Raw genomic sequence first — 23,543 nt, 5'->3', positions numbered from 1 at the left:
TCACAGTCATGTGAAATCCATAGATTAGGGCTTAAAGATGTATTTCAATTGACTGATTTCCTCATATGAACTGTATATCAGTAAAGTCTTTGAAATTGTTGCATGTTGCGCTTATATTTTTGTTCAGTATATATGGGTAATGCAAAGGCAAAGTGCAGTATTTACAATCTAAATGTATTTATCCAACTTGTTGTTTTTCTGTTTGATGGAAACAGTTTGAGAGTTCTAACTACATTCCAACTGTATTTAATGGTTTTATGTAGTAATGTTTTCATGTTTTGAATGATGTATTGTAGTAGTAACCCTCAAACATGTATACTGTAGTTAGACCTAAAGTGTATTTGGTAAGTTTCCAGACCCCTTCACTTTTTCCACATTTTGTTACATTACAGCCTTGCTCTAAAATGGATGAAATTGTTTTTTTCCCTCATCAATCTACACACAATATTCCATGATGACAAAGTAAAAACAGATTTTTTTAAATTTGTGTGGGGAAAAAAATAAAAAATAAATGTCACATTTACATAAGTATTCAGACCCTTTACTCAGTACTTTGTTGAAGCACCTTTGGCAGCGATTACAGCCTCGAGTCTTCTTGGTTATGATGCTGCAAGCTTGACACACCTGTATTTGGGGAGTTTCTCCCATTCTTCTCTGCAGATCCTCTCAAGCTCTGTCAGGTTGGATGGGTAGCGTTGCTGCACAGCTATTTTCAGGTCTCTCCAGAGATGTTCGATTTGATTCAAGTCTGGGCTCTGGCTGGGGCACTCAAGGACATTCAGAGACTTGTCCCGATGCCACTCCTGTGCTGTCTCGTCTGTGTGCTTAGGGTCATTGTCCTGTTGGAAGGTGAACCTTCACCCAAGTCTGAGGTCCTGAGCCCTCTGGAACAGGTTTTCATTAAGGATCTCTCTTTGCTCTGTTCATCTTTCCCTAGATCCTGACTAGTCTCCCAGTCCCTATGACTGAAAAACAACCCCACAGCATGATGCTGCCACCACCATGCTTCACCGTAGGGATGGTGCCCGGTTTCCTCCAGACATGATGCTTGGCATTCCTGCCAAAGATTTAAATCTTGGTTACATCAGACCAGAGATTCCTTTAGGTGCCTTTTGGCATACTCCAAGCGGGCTGTCATGTGCTGTTTACTGTGGAGTGGCTTCTGTCTGGCCACTCTACCATTGGTGTGTAATGAGGAGGAAACAGACCTTGCACTTGACACATTTATGAAATTGCTTATTCCAGTTACTAATAAGCATGCACGCATTAAGAATATGACTGTAAAAACTGTTAAATCCCCGTTGGTTGATGAAGAATTGAAAAATTGTATGGTTGAGATGGATGAGGCAAAAGGAATGGCAAATAAGTCTGGCTGCAAAACCAATTGGCAAATATACTGCAAATTGAGAAATCATGTAACTAAACTGAATTTAAAAAATAAACTACACTATCAAACAAAGATAAATGATATAAAGAATGATAGTAAAAAGATTTGAATCACCTTAAATGAAATTTTTGGGAAAAAGGCAAATTCAGTTCCATCATTCATTGAATCAGATGACTCATTTATCACAAAACCGACTGATATTGCTAACTTCTTTAATGATTTTTTCATTGGCAAGATTAGCAAACTTAGGCATGACATGCCAGCAACATACGCTGACACTACACATCCAAGCATATCTGACCAAATTATGAAAGACAAGTATTGTAATTTTGAATTCCGTAAAGTGAGTGTGGAAGAGGTGAAAAAATGATTGTTGTCTATCAACAATGACAAGCCACCGGGGTCTGACAACTTGGATGGAAAATCACTGAGAATAATAGCTGACGATATTGCCACTCCTATTTCCCATATTTTCAAAGTAAGCATTTTAGAGAGTGTGTGCCCTCAGGCTTGGAGGGAAGCAAAAGTCATTCCGCCACCTAAGTAAAGCTCCCTTTACTGGCTCAAATAGTCGACCAATCAGCCTGTTACCAACGCTTAGTAAAGTTTTTGAAAAAATGGTGTTTGACCAGATACAATGCTATTTTACAGTAAACAAGTTGACAACAGACTTTCAGCACGCTAATAGGGTAGGACATTCAACAAGCACAGCACTTACACAAATTGATGATTGGCTGAGAGAAATTGATGATAAAACATTTGTGGGGGGTGTTTTGTTAGACTTCAGTGTGGCTTTTGACATTATCGATCATAGTCTGCTGCTGGAAAAACAAATGTGTCATGGCTTTACACCCCTTGCTATATTGTGGAAAAATAGTTACCTGCCTAACAGAACACAGAGGGTGTTATTTTAGGGAAGCCTCTCCCACAAAATCCAGGTAGAATCAGGAATTCCCCAGGGCAGCTGTCTAGGTCCCATCCTTTTTTCAATCTTTACTAACGACATGCCACTGGCTTTGAGTAAAGCCAGAGTTTCTATGTATACGGATGACTCAAAAATATACACGTTAGCTATTACAGCGACTGAAATGACTGCAACACTTAACAAAGAGCATTATCAACAAGGCAGATCCTACAGGCTTTTGTCGCACCTGGACGTGCGGTCAGGTGCCACAAAGTGGGACTTAGGAAAATTGCAATTGGCTCAGAACAGGGCATCACAGCTGGCCCTTGGATGTACCAGTGAGCAAACATTAAAAATATGCATGTCAATCTCTCCTGTATCAAAGTGGAGGATATATTGACTTCATCACTACTTGTATTTGTGAGAGGTACTCTCATGCTGAAAGCACCAAGCTGTCTGTTTTTATTTTACCAGGCAAGTCAGTTAAGAACAAATTCTTATTTTCAATGACTGCCTAGGAACAGTGGGTTAACTGCCTTGTTCAGGGGCAGAACTACAGATTTTTACCTTGGGGATTGGATCTTGCAACCTTTCGGTTACTAGTTCAACGCTCTAACCACTAGGCTACCTGCCGCGCCAGCACGCAGATCAGACACCCATGCATGCCCCACAAGACATGCCACCACAGGTCTATTCACAGTCCCCAAGTCCAGAACAGATGATGGGAGGTGCACAGTACTACATAGAGCCATAACTACATCTGTTCCACATCAGGTAACTCATGCAAGCAGTAGAAAGATTTTAAAAAACAGATAAAAATACACCTTATGGAACAGTGGGGACTGTGAAGTAACACAAACATAGGCACAGACACATGCATACACACACATGATAACATATGCACTATACACAAATTTACACATAGGTTTTGTGTTGTAGATAATGTGGTGTGGAGTAGGGGCCTAAGGGCACACATTTAGTGTGTTTTAAAATCTGTTATGAATGTATTGTAATGTTTTTAAAATTGTATAACTGCCTTAATTTTGTCGGACCCCAGGAAGAGTAGCTGCTGCCTTGGCACAAGTTAATTGGGATCAATAATAAATACAAATACATGCACAAAGGGGATTAATTTACAATTATAAACTGGGTGGTTGGAGCCCTGACTGGGTGGTTCGAGCCCCTCCCCTTAGCATTTGCCATATACCACACCCCCTCAGGCCTTATTGCTTAATTATAAACCTGGTTTGAGCCCTGAATGCTGATTGGCTGAAAGCCGTAGTATATCAGACCATATAGCACGGGTATGACAAAACATAACTTTTTACTGTTGGAATTACTTTGGTAACCAGTTTATTATAGCAATAAGGAATCCCGGTGTTTGCGGTATATGGCCAATATCCCACGGCTAACGTCTGCGTTGCCTCATGCTTAAGAATAGCCATTAGCAGGTATGTTGGCCATATACCATACCCCCTTGTGCAAATGATCTAGCGAGTTTAATAAGGGTGAATTGTCTTTTATCTTGCCACATATTCAAATTCCTTTATTACGTCATGTTATAGCTTGCAATAATTATTATTTTGAGGAAACACGAATTTTCGTCTTTAGAAGTTACTCTGATATTCCTTCTTAATTGGCTCGATAACGTTGTGGGAAAAGGTTTTATTGTATAAATATGGCAACTCATCTCTTGCTGTGAAAAGGAAATGTGGCTAGTTTCAGGTCTTTTGTGCACATTTTCTGTGGTAATTGGGCTAGAAATTTTGGCTTGACCTGGCAACCCTGCTGGAGAGAGAAGGGAGGGAACAAAAAGGAAACGTCGGATGCTGAAGAGCGGGAGGTTGGGTCGACTCGACCGATAAGTTTCACATTTAGAACAATCTCTGAGACATTTATTTTGCAGATAGTTGATTGTTAGAGTAATAGAGAAGCTATATCGTAGTTCTTTATTGACAGGAAACGAGGAGCTAATTTATCAGGGTGAGTTGTTAGCCAGCTAACGTTAGCTTGCTAGCATCCAAGTGCGAGAGCAGAATCTGCACCGAAGCACTATCATCATTGGATGCAAAAAAATCGGAGCCGTGCAGCCTCCGTGCGCAAGGAAATATTCATGTTATATTGACAAGAACTAGCCATCATCAGAAGCTTCCAGGTACAAGGGGTAGGGTACGGCGGTTTCACGGGCTGACTGACTCGCGGGCTTGCGTTGTGTGTTGGTCGAGAGAGACAACAGCGACAGTCCGCAGTTATTAACGCAGTTTCTTGGGTTGTCTAGCATGGCCCTTTCATAATTCCATAATTCAAACTCAAATTAAGCTTGCAGAACTGCTAGCGCTAAGGACAGTGCGTTGTTGTTATCAGTAGATACGATGTGTGCGAAATTCCAGCCCTTTGGCTTCATTGCCCTCGCCTCGGTGTTGTCATTAGATTCTCCCGACCATCCCACCCCTGGCTGTCTGTGAGGCCTCCCAGCAGGCAATGTTGTCTCTCACCACCCACTCTGTGCACAAACCGAAAGCTAGAAGCTCAACAACTTTCTGTCAATAGAAACCTACCAGGTGTTATTCTCCAGGGCATATTAATGGACATATGTTTTATTGTGTGTGTGTTGTAACGTTAATTCCTCTGTGATGTGTGTCTGATAGGATGAGTGGCGATGAGATGAACCCAGCAGCAGTGGCCCAGGCAGTGGAGGATATACAGGGAGACGACCGCTGGATGGCCCAGGTTAGTCGACCCTACTGCCTCTGTCTAACTGCACCATACTGTCCTGTCAGTAACTTACCCGAAGTACTCAGCCTCTACAAAACCTAAGGTCACTGATTCATGGTAATACATGTGTGTGTGTAGAAAACATAGAGAGTACCTAACATGGATGGAACAGAGAATCATGTCCATCTTAAATTCAATCTCCATCTCCACCAGTATGTAACAAATCAAATTGTAGTTGTTACATGCGCCAAATACAACGGGTGTAGACTTAACGGTGAAATGCTTGCTTACTAGCCCTTCCCAACGATGCAGAGTTTAAAAATAATAATGAAAAGAGAAATAGTAACACAAGGAATAAAATACACAAGAATGGAGATACTTTTGTATATATAGTGTATGTGGACACCCCTTCAAATTAGTGGATTTGGCTATTTTAGCCACACCTGTTGCAGACAGGTGTATAAAATCGAGCACACAACCATGCAATCTGCATAGATCTCTATAGACAGACATTGGCAGTAGAATGTCCTTACTGAAGAGCTCAGTGACTGAACGTGGCACCGTCATAGGATGCCACCTTTCCAACAAGTCAGTTGTCAAATTTCTGCTCAACTAGAGCTGCCCCAGTCAACTGTATGTGCTGTTATTGTGAAGTGAAAATGTATAGGAGCAACAATGGCTCAGCCGTGAAGTGGTAGGCCACACAAGCTCACAGAACGGGACTGCCGAGTGCTGAAGTGCGTAGTGCGTAAAAATCGTCTGTCCTCGGTTGCCACACTCACTACCGAGATCCCAACTTCATCTGGAAGCAACGTCAGCACAAGAACTGTTCGTCTGGAGCTTCATGAAAGGGGTTTCCATGGCCGAGCAGCCGCACACAAGCCTAAGATCCCCATGCGCAATGACAAGCACCGGCTGGAGTGATGTAAATCTCGCCGCCATTGGACTCTGGAGCAGTGGAAACGTGTTCTCTGGACTGATGAACCACGCTTCACCATCTGGCCGTCCGACGGACGGATCTGGGTTTGGCGGATGCCAGGAGAATGCTACCTGCCCCAATGCATAGTGCCAACTGTAAAGTTTAGTGGAAGAGGAATAATGGTTTTGGGCTGTTTCTTCATGGTTCGGGCTAGGCCCCTTAGTTCCAGTGAAGGGAAATCTTACCGCTAAAGCATACAATGACATTCTAGATGTTTCTGTGCTTACAAAGCAAGGTCTATACAGAAATGGTTTGTTGAAATTGGTGTGGAAGAACTTGACTGGCCTGCACAGAGCCCTGACCTCAACCCCATCAAACACCTTTGGGATGAATTGGAAGGCAGACTGCGAGCTAGGCCTAATCGCACAACATCAGTGCCTGACCTCACTAATGCTCTTGTGGCTGAATGGAAGCAAGTCCCCGCAGCAATGTTCCAACATCTAGTGGAAAGCCTTCCTAGAAGAGTGGACCAACTCCATTAATGCCCATGATTTTGGAATGAGATGTTGGCCGAGCAGGTATCCATATACTTTTGGCCATGTATTGTGTATATACAGGGAGTACTAGTAACACAAGGAATAAAATGCACAAGAATGGAGCTATATACAGGGAGTACTAGTACCAGATCAATGTGCAGGTGTATGATGTATTTGAGCTAGATACAGTATGTACATGAAGGCAGGGTAAAGTGACTAGGCATCTGGATAGATAATAATACGATTAAAATAAAGAACTGAGTAGCAGCAGCATATGATGAGTGTAAAAGTGTGTGTGGGTGATTCTCATTAAACCATGTCTGTGATGAATTCAGATACAGTGCCTTCAGAAAGGCTTAAATTCAACATTTTATTAAATAAAACAAATTCTCATCCATCTACACACAATTCCCCATAATGACGAAGTGAAAACCAGTTTTTAGAAATGCTAGCAAATTTATTGAAAATTAAATGCAGAAAAACAGTATCTCATTTACATAATTATTCACCTGAGTCGATATAAGAGCTAAGAGCTTTGCACTCTCTAAGAGCTTTGCAAACCTGGATTGTAAAACATTTGCCCATTATTCTTTTCAAAATGTTACATGCTCTGTCAAATTGGTTGTTGATCATTGCTTTAAGTCAAAACTGTAACTCGGCCACTCAGGAACATTCACTGTCTTCTTGGTAAGCAGCTCGTGTAAATTTGGCCTTGTGTTTTAGGTTATTGTCCTCCTGAAAGGTGAATTCATCTCCCAGTGTCTAGTGGAAAGCAGACTGAACCAGGTTTTCCTCTAGGAGTTTGCCTGTGCTTAACTCCATTCCATTTATTTTTATCCTGAAAAACTACCCAGTCCTTAATGATTACAAGCATACCCATAACATCATGCAGCCACTACTCTGCTTGAACATTTGGAGAGTGGTAATCAGTAGTGTGTTGTATTGGATTTTCCCCAAACATAACACTTTGTATTCGGGACAAAAAGTGACTTGCTTTACCACATTTTTTGCAGGTTTACTTTAGTGCCTTGTTTTATTTTTTACCCATCTACCAATAGGTTACCTTCTTTGCGAGGCATTGGAAAACCTCCCTGGTCTTTGTGGTTCGATCTGTGTATGAAATTCACTGCTCGACTGAAGGACCTTACAGATAATTGCATGTGTGGGGTACAGAGATGAGCCAGTCCTTCAAAAATCATGTTCAACAGTCCATGCAATTTATTATGTGACTTGTTAAGCACATTTGTACTCTTATTTAGGCTTGCTATTACAAAGGGGTTGAATAATTATTGACTCAAGACATTTAAGCTTTTCAAATTGTTTTAATTTGTAAAAAAAAACATAATTCAACTTTGACATTATGGGGTATTGTGTGTAGGCCAGTGACGACAAATCTAAATTTAATCCATTTTCAATTCAGGCTGGGGTGTGAATACTTTCTAAAGGGACTCGTAAATTATTTACTTTCATATTAAGGCTCACTATGCTTGGTTTCTGGCTCTTTAATCTGTTTTGGGCTTAAATCTTAAGTGTAAAAAATGTAAATAATAATCTCATTAACGTAATACGTTCGGGTCCAAGGACTTTACATGCATTTAATTGCTAAAAAATAACGGTAACGCTTTACTTGACACACAGCGCCATAACACGTTATGACACGGTCATAACCATGTCATATGTCATAACAGCTGACATAACACTTTCATTACACATATATTTAGACCTGTTGTGATATATGTTGCGTTATTTTGTGGCTGACTATGACACCTACATAAATGTCAAAACCTACACAAGGCAAAACATTCCATTACACCATAAACATACTGTTGACAAGTAGGCTATGTTCTATTACATTTTCAGAAATTGACCATATTAAATGATCATGGTAATTGTGCACACATTGATGTCAGACACGCACCTACCCCAATGCTCTGTTTCTGATGACTGGGATGAATGTAGGAACAGATTTCAGCGGCAGGACTGATTACTGACAAGGGCATGTACCTGATAGGCCTATCTAGTTTATACGATTATGATGGTCGTAATGCTTCTTGACGTGTCATAGAGTGTATTTTCTTAGTCGTAAGTGACACAGGATGGTCATAATGCCTTATGATATTCGTCATAAAGTGTATTTTCTACAAGTTATTTAAAATATGATGAAAAAAAAATGTAAGGAATTCATTACAACAACAACAAAGGACTTTTGAATAAACACAAATACATTTTAATAAACGTGGGTTTTGACATAACCAGCCATATACGCTATATATGTCACAACAGCTGTATATAAATGGGTCATGAGTGTTATGACCATACTATGACAGGTTATAACCTATGTCAGCTGTTATGACATATTATGACATGATTATGTCCGTGTCATAATGTGTTTTTACGCTGGGTGTCAAGTAAAGTGTTACCAAAATAACTAACATATTTAATTAAAACCTATGAAATATTGTTTAAAGTGCTACGTATTCAAAGACAGTTATCATTTCTAGGTATTCCTGTTACAAACTAGTCATATTTTAGACAAAACATGTCTGAGCACGTGTTTCACATTACCGTAGTATTTCTTAATGTTCCTGTACAAAGTACCGTGTTTTTGTTTATTTATTTTGACCCATAATGCATTACTAAGAAGAGAAGATTAAAGATGGCTACAAGGTAAGCTGGTCTCTTTTATTATGTTTAAATTGATAATTGTCCTCTTACACCCCATTTAGCCATTTTAGATGACCATCACCATAACTGTGTAATACTTTGAGCAATATTATTGATTCAACTATTTACAGTATAATAGATTAGAAAGTGCATGAATAGATTTTTTGGGGTGCAGATTTTTCCCAGACTGAAAAAATGGTCTCCTGGTGTGGTTTAAGCATTGTTAGCACATTCAATTTTGTTGTTTTTCTTGTAGAAAAGTGATTTTTAAGAGGGGAAACCTGGAGGAAAAAAATCTGACCAACCACCACCCCTGCCCCTTCCATGACCATTTCGTGTCCCACCACTGCAAAAATAAAATATAGGGGAAGCACTTTGTTTTTTAAAGGCACATTACACTTAAAAATCTACATTTTGTCTGATGTTTTCAGAACTCAAAAGTGGTCTTTGGTCAACAAATGTCCCCATCCTAGACCATCTGTTTTGTAGATTCAGCTCAGCTGTATGCAAACAATCCAAAATGAATGGAAAAGTTGAGCACCAAAATTTTCCCTGATTTGTGGTGGGTATCTTTTCCACTGAAGACTAAACTTCTTGGTGTTATATTAGATTGTAAACTTTCATGGTCAAAGCATATTGATTATATTGTTGTAAAGATGTGGAGAGGTTTGTCTGTGATAAAGAGATGATCTTCTTTTTTAACATCACATGCTACCAAAAAGTCCTGCAAGCTCTGGTTTTGTTGCATCTTGACTATTGCCCAGTTGTATGGTCATGTGTGGCAAAAAAAGACAGAATGCTGCAGCTGGCCCAGAACAGAGCAGCACGTCTGGCCCTCAAATGTACACGGCGGGCCAATGTCAATAACATGCAGGTCAGACTCTCCTGGTTCAGAGTGGATGAGAGATTGACTGCGTCACTGCTGGTCTTTGTAAGAAGTATTGACATGCTGAAAGTACAGAATTGTCTCTTCAGCCAGTTAACACACAGCTCAAAACCTATACATATCCCACATGACACGCAATTGGGGTCTCTTCTCAGTCCGGAACAGAGGCTGGGAGACGCACAGTGCTGTATAGAGCAATGACTACATGGACTTCTCTTCCAACTCAGGCAAGCAATACAATCTCTTTAAAAAAAGAGAAGAAAACACCTCAAGGAACAATGAGGAGACACCCACACATTACTTGTAGTATTATTAATTTATTTTTCTTTATTTTCTAGTTCTTATTACTTTTTAAAATAGTCATATTGTTCTTTAGTCCTAGTGTTAGTTAAAATTTGTGTTCCTGTCCATTAGTGTTCTGTATTTGTCATGTTTTGTGTGGACCCCAGGAAGAATAGCTGCTGCTTCTTCAACAGCTAATGGGGTTCCGAATAAAAGCAATACAAACCATTTGGGTGGAGACATATAGTATGATGTTCTAATTGTTGGCATGCGATTTAGACTCTTCTTGAGATTACACTACTTTTGAGGTCTGAAAGCAACTGACAAACTTTGATATAAATTGTGTTAAGGGGACATTACACTCAAATTCCAACATTAATTCTCATTATGAATAGAAGATGATGCCAAAACTGGTGGTTTACCCAATACATTACATTACTGGGAGCTTACAGTGCATTCGGAAAGTTCAGACCCTTCCCTTTTTCCACATTTTGTTATGTTACAGCCTTATTCTAAAATGGATGGAATATTGTTTTTTCCATCCATCTACACACAAAGCCCCATAATGACAAAGCAAAAACAGGTTTTTAGAAATGTTTGCAATTGTCTTAAAAATAATAAACAGAAATACCTTATTTGCGTAAGTATTCAAACCCTTTGCTATGAGACTCAAAATTGAGCTCAGGTGCGTCCTATTTCCATTGATCATCCTTGAGATGTTTCTACAACTTGATTGAAGCCCACCTGTGGTAAATTCAATTAATTGGACATGATTTGGAAATGCACGTCAGAGCAAAAAGCCTTGAGTCTTCTTGGGTATGTGGTCGAAGGAATTGTCTGTAGAGCTCAGAGACAGGATTGTGTCGTGGCACAGATCTGGGGAAGGGTACCATCAAATTTCTGCTGCATTGAAGGTCCCCAAGAACACAGTGGCCTCCATCATTCTTAAATGGAAGTTTGAAACAACCAAGACTCTTCCTAGAGCTGGACTCTTAGACCATGTGAAACTAGATTCTCTGATCTGATGAAACCAAAATGTAACTCTTTGGCCTGAATGCCAAGCGTTACGTCTGGAGGAAACCTGGCACCATCCCTATGATGAAGCTTAGTGGCAGCATCATGATGTGTGGATGTTTTTCAGCGGCAGGGACTGGGAGACTAGTCAGGATCGAGGGAAAGATGAACGGAGCAAAGTACAGAAAGATCCTTGACGAAAACCTGCTCCAGAGTGCTCAGGACCTCAGACTGGGGCGAAGGTTCACCTTAGAATTTAGAATTAGAATTTTTAGAATTTCATTTCCATATCTTAAATTAACTTTATTGAGCTATGCAATGCTTTTTTTTACACTTTGGGATGATTTGGATATGGAGCGTGAAAATGCTTATGTCGGGGATATCCACTTGCAATGGTTTTGTGCTATAAATGCTAAACAAAACCAAAGCATGGTTTGCTATCTTACCTTGTTCATCAACTGCTTACAGGGTAAGGAAACCAATTTACCAATGTCATTTTTTTATTTGGGTGAACTATCCCCATAAGATTTTTGAGGTATGAAAACATCGGACAAACTTAACATGTTTGAGTGTAATGCTCCTTTTCGGGGTTGTTTAATAATAAACAGAACAATCTGATTAATCTAAACTTATTTTTATTAAGATTGGCAGATAAGGAAAGAAAGCTTCAAAAGCTAGGGTGGAGAAGCATAAAAAAGCAACTGTACAGAAGAAAGGAAAGAGAGGTTGCAGATGAGTGTTATTGATGACTCACTTGTCCTTGCAGAAAGGTTTGCTAACAGTGCACTTGACATTGATTTTAGATCTGTGTTGTAACCAGGGCTCTAATAAAAAAATTATAATTGGTAGCACTGTTTTTCATTGGTAGAGAAGTTAGGAGCACCACATTCAATTTAGAAGCAGCAAAAAAATTGATTTTTAAGGTATAGCCTACAGTACCTACTTACTTTTGAAGTACATCTCCTGAAGAAGATATACATTTCCTTTCTTTCTGTGCCACCAAATGTTTGCATATACTGGTAAAGTTACCAGGTTGTTAGTAGACTTGCATGATATGGGCAAAAACAAATATTGCGATTTAACTTGCGCTATAGATTCCAACAGTTCACCCAAATGTTTTGGATCATAGAAATAGAATGATTATTCAAACAGCAAATGAAAAAGCCAGGTAGGAGTTATGACAGGGTATGAATCAAAGTGTTGGTTGGTGTTTCCCACGGGACCCTAATCGCATTTGAATAGCATTTAGACAAAGATTCAGAACATTAATCAATCACATTTATTTATAAAGCCCTTTTTTCATCTGCCGATGTCACAAAGTGCTGTACAGAAACCGAGCCTAAAACCCCAAACAGCAAGCAATGCAGATGTAGAAGCATGGTGGCTAGGAAAAACTCAGAAAGACCAGAACCCTAGAGAGGAACCAGGCTCTGAGGGGTGGCCAGTCCTCTTCTGGCTGTGCCTGGTGCGTTGCGCAAACAACATGCTGATCTACACCACCACTGGTAGCAACCTGTATTAGAGCTAATGTTTGCTTTGCCCTAGCTGGTGCATTTAGCTAAATGGCATTTAACTAAACTCAGCAAAAAAAGAAACGTCCCTTTTTCAGGGGACGTTTCTTATAGTTATATTACAGTTCGTAGAAACATGTCAAACGATGTATAGAATCAATCTTTAGGATGTTTTATCATAAATCTTCAATAATGTTTCAATCAGACAATTCCTTTGTCTTTAGAAATGAAAAGGAACGCAGCTCGCTCTCACAGCCGCGCGCCTGACTTAGCTCATGGCATTCTGCCAGACCTCTTAGTCAAACAGCTCTTATTCGCTCCCTCTTCATAGTAGAACCCTGCAACAAGGTTCTAAGACTGTTGACATCTAGTGGAAGCCTTAGGAAGTGCAATATGACCACATAGACACTGTATATTGGATAGGCAAAGACTTGAAAATCTACAAACCTCAGATTTCCCACCTCCTGGTTGGATTTTTTTCCCTGGTTTTTGCCTGCCATATGAGTTCTGTTATACTCACAGACATCATTCAAACAGTTTTAGAAACTTCAGAGTGTTTTCTATCCAAATCTACTAATTATATGCATATTCTAGCTTTTGGGCCTGAGTAGCAGGCAGTTTACTCTGGGCACCTTATTCATCCAAGCTACTCAATACTGCCCCCAGTCCCAAAGAAGTTCAAACAAAAATATTTTATAAAAATCCAGGTTATGAACATGTCACATGTTACGGTAATGACAACTGATTAAAATGAAAATATACTTAAATCAAAATGACCTTTTTTTAATCTTAGGCAATTAGGCATTACAAAATAAAAAGTGTTTTGCCTGTGAATTTTCAAAATGTACCAAGTTCGTGAGAATTACCCACGTGTGTTTGAGTTGTCGGTAGAGATCTTCACGGATCCACCTGTACGCGAATACCCGATCCTGTACCCGAATTCTAAATAATGTTGCGGGTCTCGGTCGGTTCTGATATGATTGTCATGGGTCTCGGATATGTGTAATTTTGAGAGCGAGAGACTTTATGTTGCTGCTCTTGCTTTTCACGATAGTGAGGTGGCGATAGTGAGATAGTTACCTAGCTATGGCAGCTATTAGTCTACTATAGCACGAGTCTACTTGGTCGGTTCCTGTCTCTCCCTCCCTGCTTCCTGTCACTCATTCACAGTACGGCCCCTCCCCCGCCTGCTAGAGTGGCACCTCTCTCCTCCTTGCGCTTTATCAGCTCCGGTTAATAAAGTAGCTTAAAAAATGACTTTTCTGCAGCTTCCCTCACTCAGACCGGATCTGGATCCGAACAGGTCTATACGAAATGGGTCTAGTTTTTCTCTGGTCCGTTCGGAGCGGGTTTCTATATATAAAACAATTATTTATGCATATTGGGTCTGGGTGGGGAAGCCCCAGGTCCATTTCAGAAGGGGTAAAACTTTTTGAACCCGTGAAGACCTCTAGTTGTTTGTGTGTAAAAGCCAATTCATGCTTAATCCAAAATGTGGTCGGAGACTCCATATTGAGGCTGTGATGCAATTGCGGAGCCTCCGGAGGCATGCAGAGGCCAAATTGAGCTCCGTAACGCATCGCCGTGCGCCTCCCAAATTCTGTAACAATGTGGAGGGCTCCACATTGACATGATTGTTTGATGGTAGGTGGGGGCGGGAGGTCCTGTATAAACACACTCACTTCCTTGACAACAGCTCTGCTCAGCAGCTCTGCGCTGCTCAACAAAGCGCAAGAAGTATGAATGCCCTGACTTCTGCTGAGGCCGTATCACATGCAGCGCCTTTTAGGCTTGGGAGATATCCAGATTGTCATACCTTCATACCGGCCTTGTGCCATACCGGAATATTTGGTAATACTGGCACTGAACACAAGGGCTGCTGTTTTCAAAGCCCACTCATACTCTGTAATCCTAAGGTTAGCAATGCTAACAAGTACATGTCAAATCCCGTAGAGAATGCTCACTAAATGCAAACGAGCGCATTGCAAACATTTCATACAGTGTCTGACCTAAACTATACAAGTAACTCAAGTGCTTCTCACAGTTTGTTGCACGCACAAAACAAATATTAGGCAGCCAGCCTCTTGATCCAGGAGGAGATTCTCTGCTGTTACCAAGGGAACGCTTGGTTTCGGAAGACGCTAACCAGTAAATTAGCAAACAATCTAAACTGCAGAGCATTTAGCACATTTTAGACAGTTAATATAATAGTTATAAGATATCTAGCTGATAAACATTACATGGAGCATGCTGCACAACAGTTGGTCTCTCGTCGTTGTGTGCTTGTAAACAAGCACCAGGTGACGTGACTGGGGACTACCAGAGGTATTGACATGTTGAATGCACCGAGCTGTCTGTCTAAACTACTGGCACACAGCTCGGACACACATGCATACCCCACAAGTCATGCCACAAGAGGTCTCTTCACAGTCCCCAAGTCCAGAACAGACTGGGAGGCACACAGTACTACATAGAGCCATGACTACATGGAACTCTATTCCAGATCAAGTAACTCATGCCAGCAGTAAAATTTGATTTAAAAAACAGATAAACACCTTATGGAACAGCGGGGACTGTGAAGCAACACAAACATTGGCACAGACACATGCATACACACCCACACACACACGATAACATACGCACTATACATACACATTCATTTACTACTGTAGATATGTGGGAGGGGGAGAGTATGGGCCTGAGGGCACACAGTGTGTTGTGAAATCTGTGAATGTATTGTAATGTTTATAAAATTGTATAAACTGCTGTAATTTTGCTGGACCCCAGGAAGAGTAGCTGCTGCTTTGGCAGCAGCTAATGGGGATCCATAATAAGTAATAATAAATACCAGTAAGCTTCATAATGAAAATGATATGAAATTAAGAATGCAGTCTTCTTTATCTCCAAACGAATTGCACGAGTTGACTGCAGGGATTTACTTAGGTACAAATATTCAAATGTTTTAAAATAAATTGTTTCAATGGTATTGAAAAACCATCCCGTGGCTTTTTCCAAATACCCCTGTATACAGTATATATACGGTATATAAGGTATACCGCCCAGTCTTATGACTTGGGGGTAGAAGCTGTCTCTGAGCCTGTTGGTCCGGGAGCCGATGCTCCGGTACCAATTGCCAGACGGTAGCAGAGTGAACAATCTTATGTCTTTGGTGGCTGGAGTTTACCAAGCGGTGATGCAGCCAGTCAAGATGCTCTCGATGGGGCAGCTGTAGAACTTTTTGGCTGTAAAGTGTCTGCCTGGGGATGACGTGTTGTGTTTCTGCAGCACACGCGGTTTGTTCAGGAGTGTAAGGATGCAGAGCCAGAGGTGCTGTTTATTGGAGACTCCATGGTGCAGCTAATGCAGCAGTACGAGGTGAGAGAGGACAGATGCCTGTGTAGACAACATACTTTGTGTGTGTGTGTGTGTGTGTGTGTGTGTGTGTGTGTGTGTCAGGGTTTCCGTTAGCTGGTAACAGCTGGCTTTTGGCCCCCCAAAAATATAAATGAAAAGGCGATAAATACAATTTGGCGCCGGCCAATTGTCCGGGAGAATAAAAAAATTCCATTGCAAAATAACACATTAGCCTATTCATTGATTGTTCCCAGTCAATGTAGCGTGAGAGCTGCTGCTACAGCTCATCAAACAGCTAGCTGTTGGTTGCTACTGGAGTGAAACCTACCCAATCATTGCACTACAATTCTTAATGCAATCGCATGTTAAAAACGATGGCCAAGATTAAAAAGAGCTACTATTTTTATTTCTCAACTGGTAATTAAAGCGAGTTTGCCATTCAAGTACATAGGCAACTAGGCAAGCCTCAGCAGGTCACATACCACTTTGCAATGAGCTGGAGTCAGTAGGCTTATCCATTTTGAAAATGTATACATAGTTGTTTGAAACCTGAATGTTTTACTGCATATAATGAGGCATGTCTTACCTTGCTTCAAAGTAGCTTAGCCAAAATCCAACCAAACGTGCAGGCAGTTATTTTATAGACTTCCATATGCCATTTAAAACAGTAGCCTATTTCTCTCATGTTCTATTGGTTTTCAAATCAACTTTCTTTCATTGTCCAGTAGCCAAATGCACAATCCTAGTCATATTAGCAACTCATGCTAGTTCTTGCATCTTTAGATCTCCCCTCTTTCAAAATTTGTAATGGATATTTTAATTTGTCTCATGAAACCACTCAAATGTGCGGCGCGCTTTTGACAATGTTTTCCCGCTAATTGCATTTGGGAAAGAACAGTCGCATGTAGCCTACTGCCATGTGCGCATTTCTGCGCTCATAATGTGAAAAAATAATAGTTTACCAACATTTTAAGCTAAACATTCTGATCTGTTGCATGAGCCTCATTGCGTTTACATTATTTTGACTGTTGCCTAGGCCTACAGGTTGTATGAATTTGGGATCTACCGTCCCACAACTTTCCCAGTGTGTGTTTGGAATAGGCTATTTCTTTCTTGCACAGAACGACAAGCTGACCAATAGAATAGGTTAACTTTTCTACTTTGGTGCATAGTAGATTGGCATAGGCTGGTGATTTTGCTGTTCGGAAAAGTAAATATGGACATCTTCAAATTGTGCATTCGGTAAGGACGGACGCCATTGCATCCTTGAGTTTTATGTTCTGTTAAGATTAATTACCATGAACTAAATGTGATTGCTGTCATTCTAAGCACTGTAGGTGGATGCCCTAATCCGGTTATGCACCCAATGCATATGGGTCCGGTAAATTTCTTAAATGTCTGTTAAATTAGAATGCTTCAGGTCAACTGTCCAGCACCACAACGGAAGCCCTGGTGTGTGTGTGTGTAATACATGTTGCTGTGCATTATATCAGTTATAATACTGTGTATGTGTGGACCTCTGTGCATGTGTTAGTTGTTTACCTTTTGCTATGACACTGGTATTTTACACTAATCCTTGTCCTGGATCTCAACCTGCTACATCACTCACTCCACAGATCTGGCGGGAGCTCTTCTCTCCTCTGCACGCGCTCAACTTTGGCATCGGGGGAGACACCACCTGTAATGTGCTGTGGAGGCTGCAGAATGGAGAACTGGACAACATTGGGCCTAAGGTGAGACTCAATGGGCCAGCACAGGCTCTGAGAGAGGAAAGGGCACAGCACAGGTGGACAGTTGTGGTCCTGGAGTGCTTTTCATCCAGATCAGAACTATAACATCTGATTAAACTAATCAATACCTCGTTGGTCCCCTCCAGGTGACGGTGGTGTGGGTAGGAACCAACAATCATGAGCATTCGGCAGAGCAAGTTGCAGGGGGAATCCTTGCCATTGCACAACTGCTCACCTCTCGTCTTCCTAAGACTAAGGTTGTTGTTCTGGTAAGTGAAAGTTTTTGTTATTTGTGTACAGTGGAGTGTACCATTATGCAATCTCATGCAGGGTTTGCATTCAGATTCAGAAAGTGTAATTGTCCCTTTGGTAATTTGGTTTGCTTTATCACCTCAGTGTCAATACTGTACTATATGAGCCAGACCTGGGTTCCGATACTATTTCAAATATCTCAATTACTTTCACATACTGTACATACAAAGTAAGTATTCAGATATATTTTATTTAAAAGACAAGTAGTTGAATATTTTAATGTATTTGGAAATACACTTTGAAAGTATTTTAAAATATGGAGTGATCTCATTGCCAACAGAGATTGTATTTGAATTCCATAATTTTGAATTTGTGTTAGGATATTGAATTGGGATGTAATATTTTTTAATTGAATCGTTGATTTCATGATTTGAAACTGAATTGAGTGAACACAGTGTTTTACACATGCACATGGAGTAGCCAGCCAAATACAGTGCATTTGGAAAGTATTCAGACCCCTTGGCTTTTTCCATATTTTGTTACGTTACAGCCTTATTCTAAAATGTATTAATGTATTTTTTCCCTCATCAATCTACACACAATACCCGATACAAATGTATAAATACATAAAAAACTGAAATGGTACATTTATATAAGTATTCAGACCCTTTAACTCAGTACTTTGTTGAAGTACCTTTGTCAGCGTTTACAGCCGTGAGTATGACACTACAAGCTTGGCACACCTGTTTTTGGTGAGTTTCTCCCATTCTCTGCAGATCCTTTCAAGCTCGGTCAGGTTGGTTGGGGAGCATCGCTGCACAGCTATTTTCAGGTCTCTCCAGAGATGTTCAATCGGGTTCAAGTGGCTGGGCCACTCTAGAACATTCAGAGACTTGTCTCAAAGCCACTCCTGCGTTGTCTTGGCTGTGTGCTTAGGGTCGTTGTCCTGTTGGAAGGTGATCCTTCGCCTCAGTCTGAGAACCTGCTCCTGAGCGCTCAGGACTTCATCAAGGATCTCTCTGTACTTTGCTCCGTTCATCTTTCCCTCGATCCTGACTAGTCTCCCAGTCCCTGCCACTGAAAAACTTCCCCACAGCATGTTGCTGCCACCACCATGCTTCACCTTAGGGATGGTGCCAGGTTTCCTCCATACATGCTTGGCATTCAGGCCAAAGAGTTCAATCTTGATTTCATCAGACCAGGTAATCTTGTTTCTCATTGTCTGACAGTCCTTTAGGTTCCGTTTGGCAAACTCCAAGCAGGCTGTCATATGCCTTTTACTGAGGAGAGGCTTCTGTCTGGCCACTCTACCATAGAAGCCTGATTGGTGGAGTGCTGCAGAGATGGTTGTCTTTCTGGAAGGTTCTCTCATCTCCACCGAGGAACTCAGGAGCTCTGTCAGTGACCATCAGGTTTTGGACACCTCCCTGACCAATGTCCTTCTTCCCTGATTGTTCAGTTTGGCCGGGTGACCAGCTCTAGGAAGAGTCTTGGTGGTTCCAAACTTCTTCCATTTAAAAATGACGAAGGCTACTGTGTTCCGGGGGACCTTCAATGCTGCAGAAATTGGTACCCTTCCCCAGATATGTGCCTCGACGCAATCCTGTCTCTGAGCTCTACGGACACTTCCTTCAACGACATGGCTTGGCTTTTGCTCTGACATGCATTGTCAACTGTGGGTCCTTATATAGACAGGTGTGTGCCTTTGCAAATCATGTCCAATCAATTGAATTTACCACAGGTGGACTCCAATCAAGTTGTAGCAACATCTCAATGATGATCAATGGAAACTGGATGCACCTGAGCTCAATTTTGAGTCTCATAGCAAAGGGTCTGAATACTTATGTAAATAAGGTATCTGTTTTTAATTTTGTATACATTTTCAAAAATTTCTACAAACCTGTTTTCACTTTGTCATTATTTGGTATTGTGTGTAGATTGATGAGGAAAAACATTTATTTAACCCATTTTAGAATAAGACTGTAACGTAACAAAATGTGGGAAAAGTCAAGGGGTCTGAATACTTTCCGGATGCACCGTAGAAAAAAGTGTGGGTTAAGACATTTTTGCCAAACAAGCTGTGTTTTGGTGGCCTCTGGTACATTCTATTGCCTTGATTCCGTTCGAAAAACAGCAAAATTATTATTTTGTTTACAGTTACTGAAAATGTATGAATTCAGTGTGTTAGTTGTTTTGGATATTGTCTAGGCAAAGACCTATATGATCATGAGAACATTAAACCTTTTTTAACATTTAAGCTGTCTTCTCTTGAGATTAAAGTATTTTCCTGCAAGATATGAATTGGCACCATTATATTTGTTTTTTAAATTATGTATTTTATTAAAAAAGAAACATGAAGTAAATAGCCCAAATGATCTTGATATATAAATTAAAGATACCTTTTTAAATCAAACTAGTTGTGTGATGGACACTTTCATATTATGAAATGGATCTCTAAACAGAACAGATGTTCACATGTTAACCTCCTAGAGCAGGGATGGGCAAGTTTGATGGGGATGGGGGCCACCAAAAATTCCGAACTCGAGGGTCCGCTTACCCACATCCATACCCCACACAGTCTTGACAGGGAAGAGAACATTTTTACGTTTTAGAGTACATTTTGTGCATTTGTACACATTTTGCCATGGGGTGTAGAAAAAATGTTGCAGTTTCGAAGCAAGTTTGCTGCAATTCTATACATTTTGCCATGGGGCAGAGAAGATTTAGCAATTGTATAACTAATGTAATGCCATTTTACTTATTTTGCTATGTTGCGGAAAGGAAAATTAGATGTTTTACAGTTATTTTCTTTCAATTCTACACATTTTGCCATAGGGTGGAGAGATATTTGCAGTTTTTAATATGATATATGACTGAGACTAACAACCAAAATCAATGGGGGTCCCACTGCTGGTAATTTGACCATGATAACAAGTTTAGATATTTGGCAACTAAACTAATTTAGCAATCTAAAAAATGGAGGGGAATTGATCCGTGTCCCTTCAAAGGGGTGTGGGCTGCCAGTTGCCCATCCCTGCGCTAGAGTCTAAGGGCCCGGGGCTGGGTTTCTACTAAGCTAAGATATGGAGTTCTTTTAAGATGGTCATACCAAGGATCATTTAGCTATTTGATTTTGACCCCTGTATTCATTTAACCAGGGAGACACATTGAGACTTAGGTCTCATTCACAAATGTGCCCTGGGAACAAGAGTCACATCAGCACACAAACAATTATATACATACACATTAGCCATTATAATCAAATACATTTAATTTTTTTTAAATCCTTAACCAGTTTCCTAAATTTATCCAGGGACACCAAATCATTCAAAGGAAGTGACTATTCCACACGAGGTGCCTGATATGAAAAAGTAGATCTTCCGAACTCTGTGGTTACCAAGGGAGTCATCATCGTTAACCAACCCTGTGACCGTTAACCAACCCTATTTTCCACGTACCAGAACCCATCACTACAAACCAACGTTCCATAAGGCAACAACATCTGAACGCAGGAAGCTGGTGGTCGAGGAGGTGCGCAGACAGGAGGAGACTGCAAGAAGTGCAAAGGCTGTCTCTCTTGCTAAACAAGGGCAATGGACACGGTGGGAAGGCCTGGAGAGGAGAAAGATCAACTGGAGTGAGCTTTGGCAAATGGAGGCAAGCAACATCAGCTTCATCATAAGAGCTGTTTATGATATGCTTCCATCACCAAAAAACCTACATCAATGGTATGGCGAGGACCCGACCTGCCCCCTCTGCCCAGCTCCAGCGACTCTCAGGCATATAATGACAGGTTGCAAGACCAGCCTCTCACAAGGCCGCTACACCTGGAGGCACAATCAGGTCCTCAAGAGCCTGGCTGCAGCACTTGAGACCAAGAGGAGTGCAACCAATTCATTACCTCCAAAAACAAGCAATCCAGTCAAAACAACAACATTCATCCGGGAGGGACAGAAAAGGCCCAAGCATCCTCCTACGAAGCCAGAAACTGGACACCTAGCCACGGCCCGGGACTGGAAGATGCTTGTCGATATTGGCCAGCAACTCATTTTTCCACCTGAGATTGCTTCTACCAACCTTAGGCCAGACATGGTACTCTGGTCCCCTTCACGAAAGGCTGTGTACATCATAGAGCTCAAAGTCCCGTGGGAAAACTCTGTTGAAGAGGCCTACGAGCGTAAGAAACTGCGTTACACAGAGTTGGCAGCAGACGCAACTCAGCGTGGCTGGAATGCAAAAGTCTGGCCAGTTGAAGTGGGATGCAAAGGATTCGTGGCTTCTTCCACCATCAGGTTGTTGAAAGAACTTGGAATCCATGGACAGGCTCTGCGGCAGACCGTCAGAGCAGTTTCTCAAGCAGCTGAAAGAGGCAGCCAGTGGTTCTGGATCAAACGGAAGGACCCTTGCTGTGCTATAACTTCATGACCCTCCACCCCCACCTGAGAACCCAATTCAGATCCCTCCAACTTGAGGAGGACATATGAGGTATGCGGTCAGCTGTAGGGCTGGCTCAGGGAAGAGGACGCCCCTGCCTTGCATAGTCCCGTGGGAAATCTTAATTGGGCATGGGACACAAGCTAAGGCTTGATCACCCTTTAGCTGGCCACCTTTGAGGGTGTTTAGTGATTAAAGGCCGAAACACCCACTGATTCGAAGGCACACTACTGAGGATGTGTCCCAAAATTGACATCTTAACCCAGTCTAAGAAATAAACCTCCCATGCCACTCTGTCAACATCACGGCAAATCTCATGTGAGTGCATACCATCTATTGGCACAATGGACAGTTTTAACATCTCGTCCCGTGTTTTATGATTCTGACCTTGTATTATAACCTGAAACTCTAAATTTCAACCAAGATGTTAAGTATATTGGAAGCTTGTGGAGTAGGGCTTTATAAACAAAAAGAGAGTAATGAAGTGTCTTTAAAGAGGTCCAGACACATTTTTGTTAAAGGATGCAGTGATGAGTATTAAAACTGTCAGATGTAATAAAACGAAGTGTGCTATGATTAACAGAATCAAGGGATTTTAGAGTAGTCAGTTGCACTTCATAACAAGCTCATTTGTATGCTTCTTAAATTATAGATCATTGTCCATCCAAATACCAAGGTATTTGTATACAGGGACATGTTCTATTACAGAACCATTCAAGGAGTGAAGATGTAACCCAACTGAGATACTTTTATGAGACTTTGACAGTTTCTTCAACACAATACCATGATCAATATGTGTGATAGGCCTTAGACAGATCTATAAACAAAACAGCACAACTCATTTTAGCATTCAATGCATTGACAAGGTCATTCACAACTAATGTGGTGGCTGTAATAGTGCTATGCCATGGTCTAAACCCTGATTGATTTACATTTAAAATACATTTCTCAGTCA

At 41.0% G+C, this 23,543-nt stretch overlaps 1 protein-coding gene across 4 annotated transcripts in view; it reads left to right on the top strand.

The window, feature by feature from the left end:
* Nucleotides 1-4,098: 4,098 nt before the first annotated feature.
* Nucleotides 4,099-23,543, top strand: part of LOC120045113 (platelet-activating factor acetylhydrolase IB subunit alpha2-like) — a 31,723-nt gene continuing 12,278 nt past the window's right edge. The window contains exons 1-6 of one of the 4 annotated variants that reach the window (XM_038990003.1): nucleotides 4,099-4,274; nucleotides 4,940-5,021; nucleotides 16,104-16,193; nucleotides 17,789-17,905; nucleotides 18,049-18,171; nucleotides 21,468-21,577. In XM_038990003.1, the coding sequence (XP_038845931.1) occupies nucleotides 4,941-5,021; nucleotides 16,104-16,193; nucleotides 17,789-17,905; nucleotides 18,049-18,171; nucleotides 21,468-21,494 (438 nt within the window). In that variant the 5' untranslated portion in view covers nucleotides 4,099-4,274; nucleotide 4,940 and the 3' untranslated portion in view covers nucleotides 21,495-21,577. The other 3 variants (XM_038990000.1, XM_038990001.1, XM_038990002.1) reach the window with 3 other exon arrangements.

Source organism: Salvelinus namaycush, chromosome 3, assembly GCF_016432855.1.
Source record: "Salvelinus namaycush isolate Seneca chromosome 3, SaNama_1.0, whole genome shotgun sequence".
NCBI classification, from domain to species: Eukaryota; Metazoa; Chordata; class Actinopteri; order Salmoniformes; family Salmonidae; genus Salvelinus; species Salvelinus namaycush.
The sequence above is the reverse complement of the archived record's forward strand: the minus strand, read 5'-3'. Positions and strand labels throughout refer to the sequence as shown.